The 27,724-nt window shown below is 41.7% G+C and overlaps 2 protein-coding genes across 23 annotated transcripts in view; one reads left to right on the top strand and one right to left on the bottom strand.

Annotated features, from left to right (window-relative positions):
- BAZ1A (bromodomain adjacent to zinc finger domain 1A) overlaps positions 1 to 27,724 on the top strand; it is a 115,961-nt gene that overhangs the window by 75,899 nt on the left and 12,338 nt on the right. For 6 of the 8 annotated variants that reach the window (XM_073349002.2, XM_073349005.2, XM_073349001.2 and 3 more), the window contains 10 exons: positions 1,844 to 2,009; positions 2,303 to 2,416; positions 3,743 to 3,867; positions 6,306 to 6,917; positions 10,559 to 10,725; positions 10,905 to 11,059; positions 11,990 to 12,138; positions 18,755 to 19,002; positions 19,093 to 19,319; positions 20,473 to 20,960. In XM_073349002.2, the coding sequence (XP_073205103.2) occupies positions 1,844 to 2,009; positions 2,303 to 2,416; positions 3,743 to 3,867; positions 6,306 to 6,917; positions 10,559 to 10,725; positions 10,905 to 11,059; positions 11,990 to 12,138; positions 18,755 to 19,002; positions 19,093 to 19,319; positions 20,473 to 20,960 (2,451 nt within the window). The remainder of the gene's footprint in view (positions 1 to 1,843; positions 2,010 to 2,302; positions 2,417 to 3,742; positions 3,868 to 6,305; positions 6,918 to 10,558; positions 10,726 to 10,904; positions 11,060 to 11,989; positions 12,139 to 18,754; positions 19,003 to 19,092; positions 19,320 to 20,472; positions 20,961 to 27,724) is intronic. The other 2 variants (XM_073349004.2, XM_073349007.2) reach the window with 2 other exon arrangements.
- LOC144930664 (uncharacterized) overlaps positions 26,615 to 27,724 on the bottom strand; it is a 35,753-nt gene continuing 34,643 nt past the window's right edge. For all 15 annotated transcript variants that reach the window (XR_013635974.1, XR_013635968.1, XR_013635973.1 and 12 more), the window contains one exon: positions 26,615 to 27,089. Coding sequence is in view for 7 of the 15 variants with exons in the window: in XM_078853353.1 (XP_078709479.1) it covers positions 27,063 to 27,089 (27 nt within the window). In the remaining 8 variants the exon portion in view is untranslated. The remainder of the gene's footprint in view (positions 27,090 to 27,724) is intronic.

Genomic DNA, 27,724 nt, shown 5'->3' with positions numbered 1-27,724 from the left:
AGCTTTGCCTTCTCTACTGCTTTTCTCAGTTGGCAGTTATGTTGACACACAGAAGTGTCTATTTCAAGAAATTTCTGTTTGTACAATGTCAGTTGCCTCTTGTTTCACACATCCTGTGTGCATTAGTGCTCTTACTTGGATGCAAGTGTAAGTGTGTTTGGCTGGGTCAGCTTATATGTGTTTCAAAACCAGTTGCTCCATCTTCTGTAACATATGGCATTCTTTGGGAGACTGCCTTAAGGGCATGGCTTTGTGGAGGAGAGAAATAAAAAGAATACAGTTGCTGAATAACTAGAGTCCTTCAAACTGATTATCTGCAGATTTGATAGCCAGGAGAACCTTTGATCCTTTGGACAGTGGCATTTTCCAGATTTCAAGCTAAGGGAATAGATAAAGATGGATATACAGTATCTTGAACTTGTCTCAGTGTACATAAAATCTATACATTTGGCCTGAAAGATAGTAGGTCCTGAACCCACATGGCTTGTTGTGTAGACATCCCAAGAGTGAGCTCATCCAATGAATCCTCTTCATTGATCCACAGAGCGAAACTAGAAAGCTAAGTCGATCACTGTGATATAACCTGCTACTTTTAGGTTGCCCTGTCTGTTCTGTGCCCACAATATACTTTCTGAGATGGTTCTTAGGCATAATGGCCACAGCCCTTTCTGTGCTTATACCCAGCAACAAGAGAAGCATACATGCAGTTTGTATGTGTCCCTGAGAGGACAGAGGCAAGGTTCCCTTTGAAAGTGTGAGCCAGAATTTTCCCCCCCCAATCCCCAGGTTTAATGGTTGGATCCAATTCAAATTAGTAAAACAGAATGTGTATTTTAAGATAAATACAGCAGAACCTAAAATAAGAGTTTTTAAATGTTAATCACGAGATGGCATATTTTTGCAGCTATCTTATGTGTTGTTTTACAAACTCAATTACACAGGAAAAAAAAGATTAAAAATAATTCTGCTTTACAGATCACCTAACTGGTCAGATGTCCCTGTTTGTTTAGTGCCACCACCATGTGTAGTGCATGTCTGCTACGTTCAGATTAGTGCTTTGTCATTGGTGTAACCTGTGACTTTCTCCTAGGAGAAAGTCACAGAAGTCCTGTCTGGGTAATGTTCTTGCCAGATATTGCCACATATGCTTTTGGTCAGAAGGTGAATGAATGAATTATGTTTAGTTTGGAAGTTGTCACTGCACATATTAGCTTTAAGTTGGTATCCTCACACTTGATTTTATTTTTTTTAAATTGCTATTTCCTTTTGTCTGGTACAAGATACATAATATTTAAGATTTAAATTGCATCCTGATTAATAAATCATTTTCCAGGTGTGTCAAACGTTTCAAATGAGACCTTAATTTAAGGTATGGTAGTGGTGGCTTCTATGTTTTGAGATATATTTTTTCTTTCTTATCAGTGTGTCCCAGTGTGAACTTCAAACAATATAAATCTTAGCAGATGTCTGTCTTCCAAAACTAAATACTTTCTACTTCTTTGTACTACTAAAAATGCCTGTGTAGTACTTTTCTAGGATAACATGTAGATGAAAAATTCACACTGGAAATTCATTTGTGCAATTTTATAGATTAGTAGACGAAAGAAGTAAAAAATCATTACTATAGGTTATAACTAAACTGGTCTGGTTAATTATCTCATGGCACAATTGCCAACAAAAAAAATTTGCATTTCATCTTAACCCTGCACATTTGACAATGTCTGCTTGATTTGATATGTCATTTCTTCAGTAAGAAGCTGTCTTGGGCCTGAAGCTCACTATATAAAGAGTACTTCTGCATCTTTTATAATGAAGCATAAACTATTAACGTGAATTTTATCAGGGGAAAAGATGAAGATTCTCCATGCCCTCTGTGGAAAGCTTCTGACTCTCGTCTCCACTCGAGATTTCATTGAGGACTCTGTTGATGTATTACGACAGGCAAAACAGGAATTCAGAGAGTTAAAGGCAGAACAACATCGCAAAGAAAGAGAAGCAGCAGCAGCAAGGTAAGAAGTGAACATAACCAAGATAAAACTAGGTGGGACTCCTTTATGTCAAAAACTTAGCTGCTGGATCTGAAAAAGTAACAATTACTGTTTTTTGTATTATGCCAGCCTCCTAAGGCCTTAATCGGGATCGAGGCCCTGTTGTGCTAGGCATTGTACAAAGATGAGTTCCTGCCTTAAATTAGCATTTTCATCCTATGGTGTTTATTATAAAGGAAAGGGACATAACCAGATTAAATTAGGCACTCTCTTTATCTGTTAATTGCAGCTTTTTATATTCCCCCTATCCTTAGGATACGTAAGAGGAAGGAAGAAAGATTAAAAGAGCAAGAACAAAAGATGAAGGAGAAACAGGAAAAGCTGAAGGAAGAGGAGCAAAGGAATCCTGCTGCAGAAGTGTCTGTTGGGTAGGATCAGTTATTCTAATATGATAAATACAATTTTGAGCCTGCTTTTTAAATGGTGGTTTTCGGTATATAGAACCAGAGTCTAAGGCAGTGTAAATCTTTTTGACTTAAATGGAACTATGCCAGTTTATACCCACTGGGAAATCTGGTCCTTTAATGTTGATTATAGAAACAAAAGGAAAAATGATTGTATAAAACGATACCATTTTCTTTAAAAAATAATAGAAAAGGGTTGTTGAATACAGATATTTTCTATAAGCGAGTAGAGCCATGATGTCTGACAGTAGCAATTTGTGAGGTTAACGTTGGTATTTGATTTTCTAATTTACTAACTTGGGTGACGGTAGATCGTCATAGATCTTTAAGGCCAGAATGGACCATTATGTTGATTACTTTGATCTCCTTCATAAGTGGCGAAAGTACCTCATTCAGTAATTTCTGCATCAAGCCCATAACTTCTGTTTGAACTATAGCATAAATATTTGATTCTTAGCCAGCATGCTGTTCTAGAATATCTCCTTAGAATTGCAGTTTTTACATTGATAGAACCCTGTATTTTCATAAGCAAGACTCATGCATGTGCTGCTGCATAAGTATGCCTTCCTTAAGACCCTAAATTGTATTTTTCAAGGTTCTAATCCTGCAAAAAATTATGCGCTTAACTTTAGATACGTGAGTAGTCCCATGGACTGCTGCTTGTATGCTCTAAAGTTAAGCATGTTAAGTATTTGCAAGATTGGAGTCCTACTGTGTAATAACTGCCCTATAAAAATCACTGCTTAGTAAATGGTACAAATCTGGGTAGGGGAAATGTATTTTCAGTTTTCGAAGAGGGAACTGTAAACTATGTAAAATAAAAACTTAAAGTCTACATCGTCAGCTGGGGAAAAATGGCATAGCTCTGAATTCAGTAGAGCTATGCTGATGTACACCACATGAGGATCTGGTTTTAAAGCTATAAAATGCCTTTAAATTTTTGGGCTGGTATTTAAAAATTAGTTAAACCCTGTATTAGGCTTTAGTACAATATTTCTGTGATTATGGCTCAATATTTTGGTTTCTAGGAAATACTTCCTATATCTTTTTAAAGGTTCTCCCCCCAATCTATATTCTTACATTAGGATGTGAACTCCTAATATATATGGAGTCATTTCTGTGGAATAGTGAAGTAGCATAATAAAAGAAAAAATACATCTGCAATTCTTTACAGGGCAACTTTTGATAATAAAATACTAATTGTAAAGCACATTCTGCAATGTACTGTATGTTCTTTGCCAGCTCCATTCAGTTCTTTGACTATGGACTTTTGTTGTACTCTCCCATCAGGGAAGAGGAACGGGAAGACCTTGATACCAGTACAGAGAGCAAAGAAATTGAGCAGAAGGAACAAGACGTGGACACAGTGACAGAGGATGAGGAAGAACCAGGACCAAACAAAAAAGGAAGAAGAGGTAAAAAATAAATTTGTGTGTGTATGTATGCATAAACCAACAATTCGGTGAATTTTTAATTTTCTAGTTCAAAAAGCATTAGCCTTCATTGTAAATGTAAAGAAAAAAGACCTAAATCATAATGAGCTAATAAACGAATTGAGCTGGTTTGATCCCTCTTTTAGCTCTGTCCTATATTCTCTAGTGGTTCTATTCCTCTTTGTCTTCTCTGGTTGCCATCTGGACTCTCTTTGTTTTGTGTGTCTGTGTCTGCCTGAAAGACAGGAGATAGGCTGTGGCTTGAAAAACTGTTAGTTATTAGTACTCCACTTGACTGGCTCTACATGAATCTCTAATGGTGGCTGATTCAGGCACTTCATCTTTTGTAGAATTTAAGAAACCAATAGCCATAGTGTTTTTTAAGGTGATTTTATACCACCTAACTAATTAACTCTATTGATGGAGGGAGGTGTGAGGCCTGATGCACCCAGGCCCAGATTTACCCCCAGGCAGACAGCTTTAATCTCCCCCTAAGGAGCTTCCGAGGAATTCATCTAGGAGGGACAGTAAGTGAGATGCACTGAATCATGCAACACTGTGGCTTACAGGCCGTCTGTGGGGCCTCCAGGGGAGAAAGAGTTGTCTAACTTTTGCTGTTCCTCTTGGATGGACATTTTTTACCTCCAAGGGCTTTGTGCGAGACTCTTTGCTTCTGAAACCCCGTGGTGATTTTGGACCTCCATTGATACATGGAATAGGAATTCTGAGTCTTTTTATAATGCTTTTAATTCTGTAGTGCTTTCCATTGGATGTTGAGATATGATCATCACAAATGTTTGCGAAAATTAAATTTTTTTTAAACACTGATGTATTAAGCCTTAGAATACCATTCTGCTTATATGGTAGGCAAGTATTTCTATCCACATTTTACAAATGGAGGAAACTGAGGACAATTACACAGGAAGTCTATGTAAAAGCCAGGAATGAAATGCAGATTCCCTGTCATTTGTTTCAGCATCAAGTTCTTCTTTCCAATTTAACTATCTCAGCCTCTGTTGCTGGCAGGGTCTTTGACTTTTTACTACAATTTTACTCATTAAAACATATACTGGAATGTTTTCAGTGAGTCCACGTTGAAAATACAGGTAGTATATGAAAAATTTGTTCAGGATAAAGTAATTTAACTGGGATTGAAATTTTGTTTGTATACAGTGTGTGTTTGGTTTCTGGGTTGTGTTTGTTTTTTTTTGTTTTTGTTTTTGTTTTTTTTAAAGTAGATCTCATGGCAGTAAATGCAAGGCCAGAACTTTGTTGTGGTGGTCTCTCTGTGAAATCCTTACAATTTTACTTGGTCTATCGTGAGAGATTATCTGTAGCACCTTTATATTCTCAATGGCATAAATAATTGTAAAGAACAATAAATAAAACCTGGTCTAGGTTCTGGAAGGAGAAACTGTTATAAACAGGCCTTTCCTCTATGCATGCAAGTAGATTCTGTTCCTTGCTACTGACCAGTAGTGGTTGTGGTGGTGGTGATGATCTGATTATTTGCAACAGTTTTGTTAGAAAGTGGGAGACTCTAAGCCAGTGGTCTCCAACCTTTTCTCACCAAAGATCACTTTTTGAATTTAAGGGCAACCCTCTACCCTGCCCCTTCCCCAAAGCCCCGCCCCGCTCACTTCATCTCCCCCTCTCTCTGTTGCTTGCTCTCCCCCACCCTCACTCACTTTCGGGGCGGGGCAAGCTCTGGGCTGGGGCCAAGGCATTCGCAGTGTGGGAGGAGGCTCTGGACTGAGTATGGGGCGGGGGGGGCGTAAGGGGTGCAAGCTCTGGGGTGGTGTTTGGGTGCAGGAGGGGGCTCTGGGCTGGGGTGCAGGAGAGGGTGCTGGCTCTGGGAGGGGGTCAGCTGGGGCAGGGGGTTGGGGTGCAGGAGGGGGTATGGGGTGCTGGCTCCAGGAGGGGGATCAGGGTTGGGGTGCGGCCTCCTGCTGGGCAGCACTTAGCACGGGCGGCTCCCAGGCAGCGAGGCTAAGGCAGGCTCCCTGCCTGCCCTGGCCCCACACTGCTCCAGGAAAGGGCCCAGCTCCGGGGAGGGGGGGCACATGGCTCTGTGCGCTGCCTCTGTTTGCAGGCACCGCCCTTAAATCTCCCATTGGCCACGGTTCCTCATTCCCAGCCAATGGGAGCTGTGGGGGCGGTGCTTGCAGGCAGGAGCAGCACATGGAGACCTCTGCCCACTCCCCTTATCTGCAGGGGCGTGCTGGCCGCTTCCAGGAGTGGTGTGGAGCCACAGCAGGCAGGGAGCCTGCCTTAGCGGCAGCCCTGCTACAGCACCAGAGATTGCAATCGACTGGGAGAGTTCCCAGGATCAACCTATAGATAGGTTGGTGACCACTGATCTAAGCTAATGACAGAGGTTACAAGTACAGTACTATCAGTTTTCTTCCTTTCATTTTTAGGTAAGAGAGGGCAAAATGGACTTAAGGAATTTACGAGGCAAGACGAGACTTCTTGTGAAAAGAGTGAACCTCTTACTGCTGAGGAGGAAGAAGCTTTAAAATGGGAGCAACAAAAGAAAGAGAAGGAACTTATAGAAAAGATTCAGAATGCTACAGCCTGCACCAATATCTCTCCACTGGGTCGTGACCGCATGTACCGACGCTACTGGATTTTCCCCTCCGTTCCTGGATTGTTTATAGAAGAGGACTATTCTGGTCTCACGGAAGACATGTTATTGCCACGACCCTCTTCCTTTCAGAATAGCATACAGTCTCTCATCACAAACGAACTTCAGGTATCCACTAAAACTGGAGAGTCTTTGAAGTCGTCTGAATCTACCTCCAATATTGACCAAGATTCATATGCCGGTATTGCTGTAGAGGTGCCAAGACCAGTATATAAGCCAAACCGCTGGTGCTTTTACGATTCTCGGGAACAACTGGATCAACTGCTAGAGGCTCTGAATTCCCGAGGACATAGGGAGAGTGCCTTAAAAGAAACTCTGTTACAAGAGAAAAATAGAATATATGAACAACTAAACAGTTTTCCTGTGGAAAAATTCCATATTCCAGGTAAAGGGCAACTTCTTCCAAATGTATTTGATCTTAATTTGCTTTCACAATTGATTTCAGAGTAGCATTATAAGAGCTTGTCATTCTTATTAGAATCTCCTATAAAGTGATTAAATAATTCTACCAAATGTCTTAGCAACTGAACTATTTGCTTTTCAGAAACAAGGTTTCAGTGTATTTTTGTGATGGATAATGTATTGCATGGGTGTCTCAGTGGAAGGGTAGTGGCTTCACTATTTTTTCGATGTTGTTTCATAAATCAGAGTTGCTATTGTTGGTCTTTTAACAAAGTCTTTAGCTATACGCACCTGGGAAGAAGCTAGCTACAGCATGCATAACTAGGAAAAAGGCAAGGGAATCTTAAAAGTAAAAGAAAACTTTGGTATAGATGGTAGATCCTGAACACTGGTATCTGACATGAGTTCATTTTCAGTATCTTGATGATATCTCAATATTTCTGCTCTGAAAGAAAAGACAAGTTGGTCTGCCTCTGAAGACAATCACCTCTCCTTGTGTCCTCTACTATTACTTTGACTTGGCTGGGGGGATGGCTTTTCATATGATGATGTGTGAAATAATTCAAAACCTGTGCAGAACTGATTAATATGAATAGAGTAAACAATGATATGTTGCCTGATTGCTTTTTCCCAAGAATTTGGCACAAAGACCTAACTGTGCTACCCTTTGTGTGACATGCACAGGCTTAACAGTGCAGAAGTTTCTATACACATGTTGACACATCCTCCCTACAAGTGTAGCTTTTTCTGAAGAATAACATTGCTTTTGTGTGTGTCAAATTTGGAAGCTTCCTTGAAACTATTGAACAATTTTTTTGTGCTTAGTATATCTATATGTAAGCCTCATTTTTTCTACCAACAACACAGTTGCATATATCACTGATACAAGTAAAGGCTGTGTCTTGTGTATACTTCAAAAAACGTAGTAAATTTGTTTGAAGTTGTTTTTTGCAGAAATTTTTTAACTGAAAAGGAAACTTTCAGTGGTATCTTCAAAGTGTGTCATTTAGGGCAAGTCTACATTGCAGCGCTACATCGGTGTACCTGCACCGATGCTGCTATAGCACATCTGGTGAAGACGCGTTATGCTGATGGGAGAGCACTCTCCCGTCGGCATAATTACTCCACCTCAGCAAGAAGCAGACAGCACCAGTATGGACAGTGTGAAACTTGCGTTGCTTGGGGCGGGGAGAGGAGGCTTTTTCACACCCCTGAGCAACATAAGTTATACCAATTTAGGGCCAAGTCTACACTACAGCCCTACACTAAGTCTTGAATTATGTAAAATTCCTGTGAAGTTATCCACAGTGAACTGTCTTGAGACAGTCTAGGTAGGGGTGGCAAACTCATTCAGAGGAGTGGTCTGGATTCCTTGTTTAATTATAGTCAGTGGGTCAGGAAATGCATCCAGGACACTTTCTATTCTCTTCAGTCCAAAGCTGATCTCCCACTGTTGTCAGTGGAGATTTGCAAAGAGAGCAGAGGGAAAACAGAGCCTTTATATAGTAATTAAACTTTGTTTAATATCTTGTCACATTCTTCACTCTAAGGAAAATATTTTCCCTTTCTGGTCAGAGCTACTTACATACTTGTGTTTTTCTTCCTTTTTCTTTGTTTTTGTGTGTGTGTCCTCTGTTCTTTTCCGTCTGCATTTTCTTCGCTGCATCAACTCCCAGTTCCAAGCATTATGGACTTTACTCCCACCTCCTACCTCCATTACATCTGCTAAAATGAAAGAATAGCTAATGTTACCAATAAAATGTAACTGCTGGACTTTGGAATTGACACTCAAATTAATAGGGGGTAAGGGAATTAACACCATTGGGTGGTTGTTGTTTCAGGCCATCTGGAGACTCATTGTTTTGCCTTGTCTCTGCAGACATGAGGGCTAGAAGCTTTTTTTTTTTTTTTTTTTTTTTTTACTCTTTAGATGACTTTTTGGTAACAAGGGCCATATAAATAGATGTGTGCCTCATCTAGCTAATGTCCATGTGAGAGGTGCCCCTGATATAAATGGATGTTGGTCTCTCTCACACACATTTATTTCCTTGCGTATGTTTTAGGTTTTCATTTACAAACAGAGAAAAAAACTATAGTATAAATGTGTAAAAACTCCACCTCTTTCCCCATTACTGCTAATGATAAAACCATATACTCTGGACAGGAACTCTGGTCCAGTTTATTCAGCAAAGGAACGAATTCTGTGGTAAACAGTTGCAAATTGTGCTGCAGTGATGAGATATAGCCATGGTAATTTTACTTTTGGTTGGAATTCCATTGTAACAGAACTTAGCAACTCCCCCGTTTCCTACAGTTGAATGGATCAACAATATGTTGTAAATGATTTAAAATACTACCAAGGTATTACTTTAAATGTTATAGGCAGCAGCTTATTGTTTTCCTCCTTCCTTCCCCCTTCCCAACCGCACAACTGGCTTAAAAATAAGAATAGAACCCGATAACCCTTAATTTAAAATGTTTCTCCAGTACCTATCAACTTTCTCAATATCATCTCTTTGCAAATCACGGGCTGCCATTTGATTCATGCACAAGGCCTAAGCCAAAAAGAGAACCATCCCCACACACCTTAGAGTAATAGTACCTGGTGGAGATGTATGGAAATTGTTTCATTACTTGCAAATGAGAGTAATAGAAATCTAGGGATGTAAATAGTGGTTAAAAAAAGTAACTCTGTATCCGATTAAAATTTTATCGGTTACACAGTTAAACCTTTAACCGGGGAACTAGGAGTGCTATTACATGGGACCCCAGTTGCCAGCCCCCACGCCTGGGGCGGCAGTGGAGTCCTGGGCTCCGGCTGGCAGCAAAGTTTAATTTGTTAACTGTTAACCAAAACTGATAAGACTGTATCAACTTTTACATCCCTATAGAAATCCCTCTCCTCCCCCCCTCCCCCCGCAAAAAAAAAAAAATCTAGGGAGTTACCATTACCAACAGCTTCTGTCCGTTCATTCTTGACTGACTGCCTCCTAGTTTTGGGTACTTCTCTCCTCAGCACGCTCCCACCCCAACTCCCTTACATCCCGTGAACAAAGGTTTTTGCCATCCATGATGCTTTTACAAACTATAGGTTTAATCTTTGAGTGTGCTGTCAACTTTTTTGTGCCTTCCAGTCTTTAACATATATTTAACTTCTCTTATTATTATAATGTGTTTGACATTTCTTTTCATATCTTAAAGCTTTTATTATCCCACTCTTTCATTTGACTTTTTTAAAGGGACAGTGTCAACTTAACATCTAGACAATGTGAAAAATGAGTTAGTAATGTCACAGACTACTGGCTGTTACTTGTTAAAGTGGTAGGTAAACGCTTTTAAGACAGGCATGTGATTTTTAAATAAACAATATCCCTTTAATCTGCTTGCTTTAGGGCGGTCTGGATGTTAATATCCATCTTTCTTTGGGTATGTAGATATTTGATCCTGGTTTGGGTTAGATTCTACTATGATATGAAAAACTCAATACTGAGATACCTCTCATTATTAGAAAGTATTTTAAAGAACTACTACTTTTTGTTAATAATAATCCTATTTATGGAAAGTCCATTTTCTGGTCACTTAAGAAATAGAAAGCCCTAACAAAAAGCGTATTGGTTATTGCAGACAAACCTCAAAGTGACAACAAACCTCTTTCATCAGGGCGGGGAAGAATACAGAATGCACATGATACATTTCAAATGTCTGCAGAAAAGCAGCTTGAACTGAGACTTAGAGACTTTCTTTTGGACATTGAAGACAGAATCTATCAAGGAACACTGGGGGCAATTAAGGTATTACATTATAGTCTTTCATGGAAAGTGGTATTTCTAGGAACCAAACAGTGCTGCTCACTCTTTTTCCTGAACAAGAACTCTGCACGCTCTTCTCATTTAATTTGAAATTCAAGTTAAATGTGTACAATTATTTGCACAACCAGAAGTCTGCAGGCTCTCATTCATGTTTTCTTCAGGTTACAGACAGGCAATCTTGGAGAGCAGCCTTAGAAAATGGGCAGTATGAGCTGCTAAATGAGGAAAACAAGGAAAATGGTATCATTAAAACTGTGAATGAGGATGTTGAAGAAATGGAAACAGATGATCAAGCCAAATTTATTTTAAAAGACAGGTAAGAGCTGGGATTTAAATAGCAAATATCTTTTCTTTACCAATCTTGAAATGGTGGTTTTCCATGTCTGTTATGGGATTTTTGTGTAGGTTGACTTTTTGCACATCACCACCTTGCTAAACTAACTGCCATAACTTTTGATAAATTCTGTGAACCAACATTTTGTATATTAAAAATATCAGTGTTTTTAAGCAATGTATTGATGTCCAGTGAGCTATAGAACTTTGCTCTAGTATTTGCATGACAGTGTTTGTTACTTTGTATGTTTAAATAAATAGGTCAAGTACTATGTTGCAAAATACATACATATTTGATCTGTCTGGCAACCAGCATCCAGATTTAATTTGGCAGGGAAAAAAGCTCAATAGAAAGGCTGTATAATTAAGCCTACGATTTAGTCACAGGGTATTTATAGTATAAGTCATGGACAGGTCACTGGCAATAAACAAAAATTCACGGCCCCCCCAACCTGCCCGTGACTTACAGTATAAATACCCCTGATTAAATCTTGCGGGGCTGCAGGGGTGCCCCGGGGCCAGCGGCACCAGCTACCTGGGGGCCACTAAGCTGCTCTAGCTGCCTGGGGGAGACCACTGCTTGGCAGTCCCTGGGACCTCCCGAGGAGAGGCCAGTGCAAATGGCCCCGGGGCCACTCCAGCAGTGACAGGTGTGGCTGTCCCTGGAGCCACCTGAGCAGTGGGCCCTGGAGCCAGCTGCTTGGCCAGTTTTTATGTTCTTGTATTTGGTTTGTTGTACATTGCTATACTGCAGTCTTATAATAACTTATACTGTTTATTTGAGGGGGGAACCGACTGTCGGTCTTCTATATTTTTATATATATAATATGTAATTCCTGGGGCCAATTCTTGTTACCTATGGTGTAGCATTTAAAATCCTATAAATCCTATTAACTTTTTTTAAAAATTGTAGACTTGTTGGATTAAAAACTGAAGCTCCAAGCACTGCATCAACAAATACAAGCACTCCGCAGCCAGTTAATAATGTGGTCCATTACTTGGCATCTGCACTGCTTCAGATAGAGCAAGGCATCGAGCGCAGGTTCCTCAAAGCACCACTTGGTAAGCATTTAATCTTGATACCACAGCTTCATTTCTGTATTCAATTTTTTTTGAAGAGAAACAGATTTTTTTTTTATTTCTTTCATGAAGTGTTTTGGTGATACTATACCAGGACAAAATAACACATAACTAACACCTTTCCATGAACATTGTGAAAATAAAAATATTCAAGAAGTGGTTATTTTACAGCAATTACTGCTGTGCATCTGTGGAACACTGGGGAATGTTCAAGTTCCCCAAATACTTTCTATAGTTTCTGCTCTTGGGCCATGTGGCCTCTAGTGTGTACTCTAGGGAATTTGAACCCCAAAGGGCCAGCCACATTGCCAGGTCAATATTAGGTTGGATCTTATCCAATATACCACACTGCCAGCCAATCCTTTAGCATCTAAAACTAAAGGTTTATTATAAAAGAGACACCAAGAAGAGAGTTGTTAAATGATGAAGCAGTCAGATACATACAGAGATTTCAAAGTCCATATGTCAAGTTCTTAGGAGTATTTGGTGAGTTTGCTGGCTTGAAAGTCCCTCTGGAACACATCCCCAGCTTGGATGGGGTCATTCAGTCCTTTGTTCAGAGCTTCAGTTTGTTACTCCAGAGGTAAGAAGCAGGAATGAAGACCAAATAGAGATGATAGAGCTGCCTTTTATAGTCTTTTGCTATGTGGCTTGTTACTTCCTTTGTCCTAAACACAAGCTGCCCAGCACATGGCATGGAAAAGCCTTAAAGTTCTCTGTCCATAGGCATATCACATGCCTTGCTGACTCATAAGATGTATTCCCTGGTACTTTTCAGTGGGTTCATTGTACAGTTGATGACCCTTGATGGGCCATTGAACAGGCTAGGCAGTGCTGATGCCAGTCTGTCTGGGGAGATCACCCAGATGCACAGCACAAGTTTGAAATACAGATATACCATACATATCTATAACTCTCAATACAAAGGTGATACAAACACATAAACAAGCTTATCCTACTTGGCAAATCACAACATTTTCATAGATTCCCCCCCCCCCCTTTTTTTGTTTGTTTGCTTTATCATATTCTTTTCCTTCTTCAGAGAATCCCTGTTAAAGTAATTTATCTTCTAAATTGTTCCTTAGAAATTTTAGGAAAAAAACTGAAGTGCCTAGTTACCGAAATTAAGCTAAATACTTTTTAGTTCTGCAGCCTTTATGCTTGTAAGGACTTTTCCCAATGAGAAGCATAATTTTGTCAAGTGTTTTGGATCAAACATTGTTTGTCTGATCGATCCAAACCTCTTCTTCTCTCACCCTCCCCCCCGCCCCACATTTTTTTCCATTCAGTGTTACATTTTTGGGTGGGTTTTTTTTAAAATTAACTGTGTAAATTTTTAAACAAAACATGGTTTTGAAATGAAAAGTCAAAAAATTTCATTTTGAAAATGTCAATGGTGTTTGTTTTTTGTTTTAGCCAAAACCACTTGTCAAATTTATGAATAGTTTATTTGCCCTGAAATGGCATTTTTCAGCAAAAACTATCTGACCAAAAATTTTTGCTCAGCTTTAGTCCCATATACATTTGAGAGTACACTTTATTGATTACTTAAATATTCTGTTTTCTTTGTTCCCAGTTTTCCATAGTCCTAATGGTTAGATTTGGGGGGGGAAGAGGGTAGGAATCGTGATTTCATACAGGTTTGTTCTGTTGTCTTACAAAGAAATCTAATAGTGTTGTAGGATAGCAGGCTTGTCCAAGTGGCAGGCCTTAAATCTCCTATGTCCTTACTTCTCCTTTCAAGACCATGCCAACTTAAAACAGTAGCCATACTGATTTAACTAAACTGGTATTGTTAAAGCACTACAGACCCCACACCACCCCAGTATGGAACTATTATGCCAATATAGCTTATTTCCATGCAGGGAAGGGGAATATATTGTACTAATATAAGGCACCTTTTTATATTGGTATAATTGCATCCACACTGGGCAGGAGGGAGAGGGAAATTGTACTGTTCTAACTATATTACAGCAACACCTCCCCCCCCCCCAACTGAAATAGTTTATACTGGCACAGAAATTGTATACACCAACCAATCTCACCGAATTCTGTATCAGAGTCTGCCTTGGCAAAGTGATGCTATATTTTACTCCACAAGCTTTCTTGTCAACCCACAAGACACAGGGCCACTTGGTATTTTTGGTCAGGTGGCCCTTGTGCACAGAAAAGTCATTTTGTTGCAGTTACTTTATATATAAACCAAGCTAAGATGTTCTAGAACAAAGCCTGCTCATTTTTTAAAGAATTCTAACCAGGAAAAAAGGAAAAAAAGCTAACACTGCTTTAAGAAGATAAAACAAGCCTGGTTTGTAGGGCCAGGTCTAAAAGAATAAAGGGAAAATGCAATCGGATAACTAAGATTGAATCATCTCTTGAAAAGGTTGGTTATTTGAGCTCCATTTCAGCAGGTTTAATTAGTTTTGATGGGAAAAATGCTGGAAGCCGTGGAGCTTTATGTACAGGAGAGCTTCCTGGGGTGAACTTTTTGTAAGAATAGGACCCCTCCATTCTTCTAAAACAAACAAGTTACAGTAGAATCCCTTCACTTTTTTTGTTTTCCCTTTTGCCATTTCTTCTTTCCATTTCCCTGCTCCTTTATCTTCCCCTTTGTTTTAGTTCCTGTTCTCATTAGGAATTGGAGCCACATTTGAAAAACAGTTTTTACCCTTGGCTCAATTTCTACCTCTCCTACTCTCCCATCCATAGTGCTTTATGAGCACTGAAGGAATTTCAGAGTGAAATTTACTATGATCACTGCCAGTTTTACTTCTTGCAGCCTCCGGGGTGTACAGTAGACAAAGGAAACCGGCACAGAAGTTGAATGACGAGATGCTCAGCTCTGTTCTTTTGTGTTCAATGTGTGCACCAGGCTGCAAAGAGAACTCTACCACTGATTATAGAAAATTGAGATCGGCAGTAGGCACACAACACACGAGTGGAGCAGCAGAGAGTGACTGACAGAGTAACAAAATTCAAAGGGGAATTTAGGAAATGCAGGAAACAGTACCATCTATAGGAGTGCTCGGCAGATTGCTCGTTAGTTGCTCATCTTTCAGTTTGGCAGCTAGATTAAACAACAAATTGGTTTTGAAGCTACACTGCATTATATATTGGCTGTTGTGCAGTGATGGGACTTGTACAAAAATTTGTTGTGTTGTTGTTGTTGGTCCAGCATATGGACAAAATTAACCCAAGAATACTAGAGAGAATTCCAGTACCAGAGAAGGGTGGTTGTCCCTTCTGTTGTACACAGTTGCGCTTGCAAAAATTCTATATTGAAAGATCTGAAAATCTCTCTTCTCCCTCCCCCCCCCCCCCCCCCCGGCAATAGGTCTTTTGATGGAAGAAGTGGGGTTGTTGGCTGCTTAAATGCTTTTTTTTTTAAGCACTCATATATAGCGCTTTCTATCAGTAGATCTTAGTGCTTTACAAAGGAGGTGAGTATCATCCCCATTTTATAGATGGGGAAACTCAAGCACAGAGTGGTGAAATGATTTGCCCAAGGACATCCTGTAGGCCAGTGACAGAGCCAGGAATAGAAATCAGGTCTCCTGAATCCCAGTCCAGTGTTCTGTCACTGGGCCACACTGTCTCTCATACAACTATAGAATTCCCTCTCAAATACAGTCTAGTCATTATTTTTCTACATTTCTATATGCAAGGCGTGACTCTAGTTCATTGGTTCCCAACCTTTTATTTTTATTGTTGGAGCCTCTTTGCGATTGGTGGATAGGAGCTTTCACCTCCCCTTTGCACAAACAACTGTTTGTTACAGTTCTATTTTGCACTCTTTATCTATTTTCTCCTTCCTCTCAATGCCATTCTTGTCCCTTTTTTTAATTCCTAGATTTTTGATACTTTAGCTTTTTTTTCCCCTCCTTTCAGCACGCAATATGCTGTACTGTTTTATACATCCCTCAGAACCACAGTACCTGAGCACACCTTCCATAGTGCAGTCAGTGATATGACTAGCATCTGTCACATGCGGTTCATTCCCCCGCCCCTTCCCTGAGGGAGAATTTTGTGTGCAGCGTAGGGGTTTGGTTTTTGTCTTTAAATGTATACCTTGCTATATATATGTGTTAAAATTGGCAAGGTCAAAGAAGTGTGCCTTGTGCTTGTGAAGCATCACAAACCTCAACAACTTCTGCTCCAGTCTCAGACCAGCCCCTGAGAAAGTTCTGTCTGATAAGCTTTCCCCTTATGGTAGAACAGTGGTTTTCAACTGTTAATTAAAAAGTTGCTTGAAATAACTTTACAAATTTAACATTAGGTGATGCAGAAGATAATAAAAGGAACCAAAGGGGGGATAAAAAGAGGAAGAGGGAGGAAGACCAGTCTAGTCAGAAAGATGGTAAATTTAAAAAATGTTCTGTATTTTTAAGAGTTAGAAAAAATTGAAATATTTTGTCACTTTTTTTTCTTGACATGTTGATAATTCTATTGTCACTTGCATAGAATGAGGGAGTAGAGCTCTGAAATCATAAGACTATTTCTTCCTGCACATCTAAATGGTGCTTGAGGTAAAATAAAAATAATTTTAAGGGCAAAATGTTTTACTTTTTTGGCAGAGTCAGAAGGAAGTCGGAGTCAGAAGGATTTTGATGTAGAAATCTGTACAAGTTCATAGAAGCAAAACTTGTTAGTTTATTTTTTACTGTCTGAGCAACATAAAAATCTACAACATAATATGATTACATAGGAACCCTTCCTTGAAACTTTTTGAAATAGAAAACTGTTCCCTGAACACATTGTTACTGACATGTGACAATATGGATTTATCAAACAAGTTATCTAGTGCAGTTGGACCTAATGGCCTCAACTGAGCTCAGGAGGTCCCACACTTTCTCTGTAAAGGCATAGGAAAAGAATATCCTTTTTCCCCAAAGAGTTGACAATCTGAATAGACAAAGGGTAGGAGGAAAAAGCTGCTACACAAAGGGAACTGGGACTCTATGATAAAAATGACTTAACTGGTCACATGAAATCTGTGGCAGAGCTGGGCACTGAACCCAGATCTCGAGTCCTTTTAACCACTGCTTTTAACTTTTGCCCAGCTTCCCTATCTTAAACTCTTCCTGTCTCCTCGCTGGGTGGCGAGAGAGTCTCTCTTTCTATATTTGTATAGTCATTGCAGGGCTTTAGTTTCTGCCTTTTCTCGCAACCAGTGTCTAAACTGGAAGTTTAACATAAATATAGGCAGTGCTAGGAGGAGCCACACTCTAATACCAGATGCTGGGTGGGAAGAAAGGGAGGGCCTCGGATGAAGAACATTTAACCTCGACATGACCTAGTAAATAAGAGGGTACGGTTGGGACTTCTGTCCCTGGGGAGAAGTTGCTTTGCCAGCAGCTGAACTGCAGACCATTCCTGTAGCCACTCCGTGACTGGCAACGTAGGTGGCATAATCATGCACTTTAGTAGTGACATACTGGCTTTGCTCTGCTTACAGTTTTCCAGACTGCTTCTTTCAACACTGGGGAGGAGCTTGCTTCTTTTTTAGCAGCATGTTAATCTTCATTATCAGGAAGTTTATCGTAGTTGGTGGTCCACTAACAAACAGACGTAATCCTGGATAACCATATACATTGCCTTCCTTCCTGTTCTAGGTTATTGGCTAACAATTCTTCCACTATGGCACTAGTCTAGACAGATCCACTTGTCTGTGTTGACATGACGGTTCGTAACAGTAGCGGGGCAGTCTTCTGACAATGTAGTTTCCATAAATTTCCAGACAGCTTGTTGGTCATTTAAAATCTCAGGGACAGATTCAGACCTCACCTCTACTGCACCTGTAGGGAAGAAGCAGCCAAGTAGGACATAACTTTTTTCTTACCCACTCTGAACTCTTCCAAAAGCCACAATTTATATGTCTTCCACAGAAAGAATTGTAAAGGGGAACGTTGCAGGGCCTGGGATCCGTGGTATATCTGGGTGGGTTTTCTTTGTTTTTTTAGAAAAAACATGAGTGCTGTCCATCTAGCTGATTCTCTCTTCTTCATGCAGTATAGGACCATGCAACTTGTATTTACTGACTTCATTTTTTCAAATTTGGGGTTCGTGATTTAGGTTTTTTAATGAGAAAACGGAGTTACTGTATAAACATCAGTGCTGAGCAACTGCAGTAACTTTTTTTACTTCCTCTTTGACCTGTAACTATCTGGGTTTAAACAAAAAAAAAAAAAAAGTATTTCCAGTTACTTTTAATTTATTTAGTGCCTGTGTGTTGGAGAATTTTCATTCTTTTGGTTTAAGAATCTCTTGGATTTCAAATCTGACACCAAAGCAAGACACTTGACATGAAAAGTCACATCATGTGTTGACATCAGCTTGGTGTTCAAGGGTGAAATCCAAAGGTGAAACTTTATTGTTCACAGGTTTGCACTAAACTCTTGTGCCAGGATATAAGCCAGGAAATCCCTGACACTGAAGGGTTAAGAAATGAATGGGAATGCTCCTTGGGTGCTGCTTCCTATTTTATCACATGAAAAGTAGCCTTTACCCATGAGTAGCAGTTCAGATACATAGAATCTTCAGTCTAGAGTGAACCTGGATGTTTGTATAAGTAATTTCTGTTTCCTTCCTGTAATACAAGATGCCAGTGATGGTGGACGTTCATATAAAACAGTCCTGGACCGCTGGAGAGAATCTCTTCTTTCTTCTGGCAGCCTGTCTCAAGTCTTTCTACATCTCTCCACATTGGATCGAAGCGTTATCTGGTCTAAGTCCATTCTAAATGCTCGCTGTAAGATGTGCCGAAAGAAAGGTGACGCGGAAAGCATGGTGCTCTGTGATGGCTGTGATCGAGGTTATCATATCTACTGTATCAGGCCCAAGCTCAAGGTGCCTGAAGAAAAAGCTTTTGAAAATCCAGAATTCAGGTAAGGCTTAAGACCGATGGCACCTCAGTAATGCATATTTGTATATTACCAGGCCATTCCTGAAGGAGACTGGTTTTGTCCAGAGTGCCGACCAAAACAACGTTCTAGACGCCTCTCCTCTAGGCAGAGACCTTCTATGGAAAGTGATGAAGAGGCTTCAGAACAGTTTGAAGAAGAGGAGGAAGAGACTTACTATGGGGAAGTGGGACAAAGTGAGGAAGAGGATTATGAGGAGGAACAAGAGGAAGATGATGAATCGCAAGAGGAGGAAGAAATGAGGTAAGTCGGGGCCATAAGAACTGTTACCATTTAACACTATTATTCTGATTGATTAAGTGTGCTTAGTGTTCTACAAGACAGAAGTATGTGGTCTTTGTCTCAAAGAGCTTACCAACTGAAAGAGTTGCAGACACATAGGTCAGTGGTGACCTTGGCCCTCAGCGTTTGGTTTATTGGTGTTATGTGCATAAATATCCACTCCTAGGGATGAAAATACACTCTTATTAATGTGTATTTGATAGGATACCACCTGTGGTCACTAACTATGGGGTGTCTGCTCATTCTTAAGCCACAAAGATGTATTGGTATTCAAGAGAGGTGCTGTTCAGAAAATTTAATTCCCAAATTTCAGATACTGTGAGTTTCAAGGGACTAGATGGACATGGTGAGAACTGGATAGTAAAGAAAACAAAAAGGTTCTCTCCAAAGGGAGAATTCTAGGGGCGTGTAATAGGGCCAAGTAAACATGCAGTTTGAAAAATCCAGTAAATAGATGAATTTGTGTCACAAATCAATGTAGCTTAAAGGGAGCTTGTGACCAAGGCAACGCTTTTTTTCTCGATAGTCATTTGCATTTGAGTATGAATTAGAGGAGTTACATCCTATCCCCATAAGTTGGGGGTTAATCATTTGAAAGAACATACACTTCCATGGGACCATCAACTGCCAAATAGTGTCTCTTGGATCTCCCTTCTCTAATCTTGATCTTGCCTTGTGAGGGCATTATGGCAGACCCAAGGACTGGACAGGACTTTGTTAGAATCTGTCATCTCTGCAGCTTATTTATGTGGAGATGAGATTCCTGTGTATTACTAGCAAACCGTTTCCTCAAGAAACAAGGAGCCAGTTTAAAGAATAGAACCCAGGGATCTCTTCAGACAGCACATTTCTAATATTAAGCTGTTGGGCTGACTAGGCTTTCACAATCTCTTTTTACTCCATGCTGCACAGAGCATTTGATTTTAGAGAACTCCACAGAGCAATATTTAAGAATGCTAGTTGGATGCCAGCTTCAGTGGAAGCCAGTTTTCTGTCTTGTTAAACAGAAATTAGGTACTGAATTAGAACCCTTGAGGAGAAGAGGGGAGTAGGAGTTTAGAATAGTTAGAAGTAGCGATTTGTACAATACTGCTATGTACTTACATTTTTACAGCCCATCAAAACAAGGAAGACCACAAGTCAAACTTCCATTAAAAATGAGAGCAGCTAAACTCAACAACCCCTTTTCAAGTCGGAGCAGCCAGCGTCAGGCTAGTGGAAGATATGCTTCTCGGAGTCAGCAGAATACACCTAAGCAAACTGAAACTTCGTCCAGAGTTACTGGAAGGGGGATAAGAAAGATAAAGTCAGCCCCTCCATCAGTAAGAAAACCTTCTTTAAGACTGCACAGCCGTACTACTCGTCAGAGTCAAGGCTCATTACAAGCAGATGTATTTGTGGAATTACTCAGTCCTCGAAGACGACGTAGAGGAAAGAAGACTGCTGATAGTACATCAGAGAACAGTCCTTCTCTTGGCTTCAGAATTGTTGCCACCACAGACTCACGTGAACGACTTAGAAGATCTCCTCCAGTTTCTACACAGAAGTTTCCTCTTCAGAATAGTGAATCTAAGAGAAGAGGCAGGAAACGACAATCCACAGGTTAGAAAAGCTTTGCTAGGAAAAAGTTAAAGCTACTCCTTAAATGGTGGAGAGGGGGAAGGTTAGGGTTTTTAGGTACTTATTGACAAATGATTATATGGAAAAATTCTTACAATCTACAAGTCGGTTCCATTGAAAATTAACCTGTTGCCACTGCACATTTCTGTCACTAATCCTTCAGTACTATGAATTAACCTGTCAAACTGAGTGATCAGATCCATGGCACAAGTGTTAATTTAGTGTTTTCACTTAATGTGGGGGGCTTTCTAGTTAGTGAACTGGAAGTGATGATAGACTGACCATGAGTGTACTCCATATGTAACTGCTAAAAAAAAAAAAAAAAAGGCAAATACTAAATCTTTAAATATAGCAAATCCTAATAATAACTATCAAGTAAACCATGGAGGACACAGAAATAATGGGACAATGAAATTAGGAATATGGGTAACAAAGAGATTCAGCCTAGAAAAATGTAAGCTGATAACCTTTGGAGAGATGATCCAAAACACTCAATGAGACAAATATTTGGAAAGCCACAATGCCACAAAAAGACCTTATATGTGACAAAAGACTGCAAATTAGCAAGAGTGGCAGTAAAAAATGTGAATGTTTTGTGTGGCATTTTGTACCATTTCAGACCTTCACCATTAGGTGTCTCTGCTTATCCTGTAGCCAATACTCTGCTAGTCCTTCCCGATCAGAAAGCAGAGTAACTGTTCTCTGAATTAGTTGTATTTGTAGGATAGAAAAATGGTAGTTCAGACTGTAAGAGAGGACTCTGCTATAACCGTGTAGTAGATAGATGCTCTATTTAACCCTTTATGTATGAGCTGCTGTTTTGGGGTTTTTTTAACTGTTTTCTTGGTTATACACATTTTTAAAAAGTATATTTTTATATTGAGCTTCCTAGATTCCTCCTCTTTTATCCTAATGTGCCTGACGTGATCTTCATTAGGTCACTACTGACTTTGTACTGTATTTCAGCAAGGCTGTAGCACAGTTCAGATATGTGGCCTTGATATACATATGGGACTGAACCAAACTGAGAATTGTGTTTGGGGGGCTATATTATTGAAACTGGGTCTCCCAAAATGAAAGCTGCTGGTCATACTGTCAGGGTATGACCTTGAGCAGATCAGTAGTGATTACAATAGGGCTCTGGGAATGAGGGTGAAAGTGGTATTCTCATCAATCCTGTCGGTTGAGGATAGGGGTTTGGGCAGGGATAGATATATCCTGGAGATGAGTGCCTGGCTGTACAGATGCTGATAACAGGAGGGCTTTGACTTCCTTGACCATGGTGGGATGCTGTTAGGGTCCACAGCAGTCCTCCTTCCCCAATCTCTTTCCCTGATGAAGGGGAAGAGTATCTTGAGGTGCTTACTAACATAGTAAGGAGGGCTTTAAACTAAGTTAAAAGGAGGCAGGGTGACAAAACCCTACAGGTAAGTATGAAAGGTGATCTTGACAGAGGGCTGGAAGTTTTGGGGGTGGGGAATGGAAAATTACAATAGGTTCACAGGTTTAACGAGGGAAAACAATGGGGGGAATCTCAACATCTTGTATGTAAGTATACAATGCAAGAAGTATGGGGAATAAACAGGAAGAACTGGAAGTCTTCATACATAAGCAAAATCATGATGTAACATGCATCACAGAGACTTGGTGGGATAAATCTCATGACTGGAATACTAGTATAGAGCAGAGGTTCTCAAACTTGGGGGCAATATGTATTCTGTATGTGAGAAGCTTTAGGGGAAAAAAATTTTAATGCACACAATTTACCCACAGCAATGAATAACTAGCAAAGCTTATTCCTCCAGACATATCAGGTCCTCAGATGGTACTGTGCATTTGACTTTAGATCAGTGATCCCCAAACTTTGTAGGGTCATGCCCCCCCTCTTACCCCTGTCTACACCCTCCCCCCAGGACCAGGAATGGCGCCGCGGTCCAGAGCCACTGCCAGGCCACAGTCAGGGGGCCGAGGCTGGGAGCAGAGTCTGGTGTGGGACCACAGCTGGGGACAGGGCTGGAGCAGAGCTGGCAGTGGAGCAGGGCTGGGTGGCACTCCCTCCCCACCCCCCATGGGGGCTGGCCCAGGCTCCACTGCACCACCCTCCGACCCTGAACATTCCCTCATGCCTCCCTAGGGGGGTGTGCCCCATGGTTTGCGGACCAACTGTGCTCTAGATGGTGCTGTGCATTTTGATGGATTTCTGTTCAGCTTCCATAGCATTATACTAAGTCGTTGCCATCTGTACATTAATCCATTTAATTGTAAACATCAATCACAATTACAGTTTTGCTTTTGCTCTTATTAAAATGAATTGTTGCCTTGATGGTTTTAATATTTAGTAAGAGTTGCATGTTGTGGGGGGGTTTTTATACATACTTGTGTGGCGCAGGGGCATAAACTACTAGAGATACAAAGAAGGAGGGCGCATTCAAATAAGTTTGAGAACCATTGACCTAGACAACATCATATTAAATCTACTCCTGACAAGAAGCCCAAACATCTGACTTGTGAAAACCTTTCTTCCCAACATCCACTAGCCTTCATTTCAGAATAGCAAACCATCAAGTGCTGTTGGCTAAGTATGACTCTCTCATTCGGAATTCACAGACTCGCAGCAGAACAGAGCTCATTTCCAGGCTCTGAGTGAAGAGGGTAAGTTGGTGGCCAGAACTGCACTTCTGCATTCAGCGGTTGGTGCAGCAGACAGGCCACTGTGATGCACCATAAGTAAGGCTATGAGTCTGTCATGGATTTGATTTTTGATGACTTCTGCAACTTTAGCCGTGCACAGCGGGATAAGCCTTGGGTGGCAGGGCTTGGGCTTCTGCGAATTACTGTTGATTGACTGCTACCTGTCCATGACTTTTTACTAAAAATAATTGTGACAAAAACTTAACCTAAAGAGGTTTCAGAGTAACAGTTATGTTAGTCTGTATTCGCAAAAAGAAAAGGAGTACTTGTGGCACCTTAGAGACTAACCAAACCAATTTATTTGGTTAGTCTCTAAGGTGCCACAAGTACTCCTTTTCTTTTAATCTAAACAGTGAGTCATGGTTGCATGCTTCGGAGTTTCCCATGGAGGTCCAAAACATGGTGAAGGACTTACCTTTTTGATGATGCCCATTTTTTTCAATGAAAAGACAGATGAGTCCTTTCATACCTCCTTTTGGGGGGCAGGAGTCCTTTAAAGTATCTCAAGCAGCCTTACAAACCTAGATTGGCATTTCAGTTGTGGCCTTGTCTCTTACAAGGAGGGCACAAAGAAATACAGAAGTCTTGTTTCCCTGAACCTCCCATCCCCCACTAAGATATTTTTGCTGGGAGCTCGAGAAATGTAAACCATTTATGATGCCACCACTGCCCTATCCCCACATACTTTTCAGTGGTCATTTAACACTCTGTTTCCACAACTGAACTGCTATAACAGTCAAGTGGATATTAGATATCTTCCATTACAACAATAAAATTGAGTTTATGTCCCTACCTCCTCCAAAGTCCCCATCCCTGTCCCTCTTTAGGGACCATTCTCATAAGGGGATTCTCGGGCAAGAGGAGTGGAATCTCTCCTCCAGCAAGATGCAATAGAGCTTCAACACAAATGGACAAGTTTTTACTCTATGTAGTTTCTAAAAAATGGGAGGTTGGAGACCGGTCTTCAGTCTGTTATCTCAACTGCTTTATTCGCAAACTGAGATTTTACATCGCCACTCTGGCATAAATAATCCCATCCCTGGAAAATGATGTGGTTTGCAGCTGTTGATGTGAAGGATACTTTCTTTTATGTAGATATTCACCCCCACCCACAGGCATTTTCTCAGATTCATGGTGGGCTCCGACCACTTGCAATACACTGCTCCCAGTTAGCCTCACTGCTGCCCCCTGGGACCTTTACTAAGGTCGTTCTGGCAGTAGCAGTGCATTTCTGGTGAAGCCATTCCATCTTTTTCCTCTATCGACAGTTGGCTTCTCGTTCCCAAGATGCCTCAGGAAGCCTACAAGTCAACCTCATCAATGCCTCAACTACTCTCTTCCCTTGGAGTCAATGTGAACTTAGAAAAGTCTGTCCTTACTCTGATGCGGACTATATTCTAATACTTCAGTCATGGCAAGAGCTTATCTATCAAGGGACAGGTTCTGCACCATGAGCAACCTAATAGATCAGGTTATATGCAATCCTCAAGCTCCAGTCAGAACTAGTCTTTCCATCCTGGGGTACATGGCTTCATGTGCTTGTTATCTCTGTCACACTGTCTGAAGTGGCTTATGACATAGGGCCTGCCTCAGGGCAGACTGTCAGAAAATAGGGTAGACACCCCAAACTGGTGATGTGTTCTATAATTAATTCACCAAGCCAATGACAAACATGAACCTTACCATGGAGTCACAGATAGTTCTTCTTCGAGTGCTTGCTCGTGTTGATTTCATTGTAGGTGTTGCGTGCACCCAAGTGCGCGGCTGTCAGAGACTTTTGCTTTAGCGGTACCCGGAGAGCTGGCTGTGGCGCCCTCTGAAGTGCTGTGCTCGTGGCGTGGTATATCAGGCGCCAGTGCCTCTCAGTTCTTTCTTACCACCCATGGTGGTCAGTTGGACCGCCTCTGTTCCTTGCTTCGCAAGCGCTCAGCGGTTTCTCATCTAGTTTAGCCTTGTGCTTTACTTGTAAATAGTTTTAATCGTTGTTAGTTAAGTACCCATTAATTGTTTAGTTAGTGTCCCAGTGGGGATTTTTCCCCCCAATGAGCATGCCCCAGTCTGAGTTTCAAGCCCTGCTCATCCTGTTACAGGCCTATGCCTGTTAGTGACCCACACGAGAGTTGTCAACAGTGCCTCAGGGAAACCTATATAAAGGAGCGCTGTCGCATCTGCCAGAACTTTCATCCGCAGACACAAAGGGAGCACGACATCAGTCTCAGGGCTCTCCTGATGCAGGCTGCCCTGTGCCCAGCATTGGAGCCAGCGTGGCACGAACTGGCACCCAGCGCTTCAACTTTGGAGCGTAGCGCACCTCTGGCACCGATCCATCACTGATCCCAAAGAAAAAGGCTAAGAAGATGGCACCAACCAAGGGGCTGTGGGAAAAGGACCCTGCTCGGGCCTTACACCCTCTGGACTGGCTAAAGGGCTCAGCTCTGGGGAGTCCCTCCCCCCAAAAGGACCCGCCACCAACTCCGGGGAGCAGTAAAGGGCCTATGGAGCAAACCCCCCCCCCCCCCCCGGTCGTCCAATCATCCTCATCCTCCCCGGACAAGGTGGTCACGGGGCCGACTGGAAGATTTTCGTGAGCATCAGGCACTGCTCTGCAGGGTGACAACTCACTTGGGCCTCAAGGCGGAGGAGATGCAGGAACAGACGGACACATTACTTAATGTGCTCCGTGTCCACCCCAGTCTGGGTCACGCTTCTGGTACACAAAGGGGTCTTGAACATTGCCAAAGTCATCTGGCAAACCTTGTTCTCCATCCCACCCACCTCAAAAAGGGTGGAAAAGAAGTACTTCATTACCACAAAAGGGTTTGAGTACTTATACACTCATCCACCAACGGGGTCGTTGGTCATGTCCGTGGCTAACAAACGGGACAAATATGGGCCTACCAGTTCTACTCCTAAGAACAAAGAGGCCAAGAGACTGGATTTGTTCGGCTGAAATATTTATTCTACTGCCAGCGTCCAGTTTCGGGTGGCAAACCACTAAGCCCTCCTGGGCTGCTACAATTTTAACTTGTGGGACTCTCCTCAAGTTTTAAGGACTCCATGTCCTAGGAGGCGGCCCAGGAGTTCACAAGCCTGGTGGATGAAGGGACCGCAGCACCTGGTCCTTTCTCCAGATGGCCTGGGATGCGGCCAGTTCAGCTGCCTGAGTAGTTGCTTTGGCGGTGGTTATGCGGCACAGTTCCTTGCTCCAGACCGCTGGCCTGTCCCAAGAGATGTGGGTCTCGATCCAGGACCTTCCGTAAGACTACATCTGCCTAGTTTCCAACCAAATGGATGCACATCTGCATGGCCTAAAGGACACAAGGGCAACCCTCCACTTCCTGGGGATGCACATCCCTCAGACGTCCAGGCAGCTGTTCTGGCCTCTTCTGCCACCTAGGCAGTGGCAGCCTCAGCAGGGGCCTATGAGAAAAAGGGACACCAGGTTTAGCTGCTGCTGCTCTTTGTCGTCCTGATCTCCTGCACAGCCTGGCCTGGTGAAACACCACAGGGTCCAAAAGCGCTCATTTGAGGGCGTGCTCAGGAGTGACGCACCAACCAACTGCCCGGATCCTTCCCGCCCCTTCCTAAGCCACCTCTTCCCTTACCACTCGGCCTGGTTGTGGGTTACCTCGGACTGTTGGGTCCTGGACATAGTGACTCGGGGCTACACTCTGCAATTTTTGGCTGCCCCTCCTTCGCACTCTGCCTCTTCCCCCGTCCCTCTTTAGGGACCCTTCTCACAAGCAACTCCTCGTTCAGGAGGTCAAGAACCTCCTATGTCTGTGGGGCTGTGGAGGAGGTTCCTTGGGATATGCAAGGAAGAGGATTCTACTCCTGCTACTTCCTAAGCCCAAAGGCAAAAGCGGGGCTCAGACCCATCCTGGACCTGTGGGGCCTCAACAAGTCTCTCACGAAGTTGAAGTTCCACATGGTATCCCTGGCCTCCATCATCCCTTCCCTGGATCCAGGGCACTGGTACGCCATTCTTGACTTAGACATGAAAGTAAGCGTCTTTTATCTTCCTTGGCACAGACATTTCCTGCGTTTCATAGTAC

The sequence above is a fragment of the Lepidochelys kempii genome, chromosome 6, assembly GCF_965140285.1.
Source record: "Lepidochelys kempii isolate rLepKem1 chromosome 6, rLepKem1.hap1, whole genome shotgun sequence".
Lineage (NCBI taxonomy): Eukaryota > Metazoa > Chordata > Testudines > Cheloniidae > Lepidochelys > Lepidochelys kempii.
The sequence above is the reverse complement of the archived record's forward strand: the minus strand, read 5'-3'. Positions and strand labels throughout refer to the sequence as shown.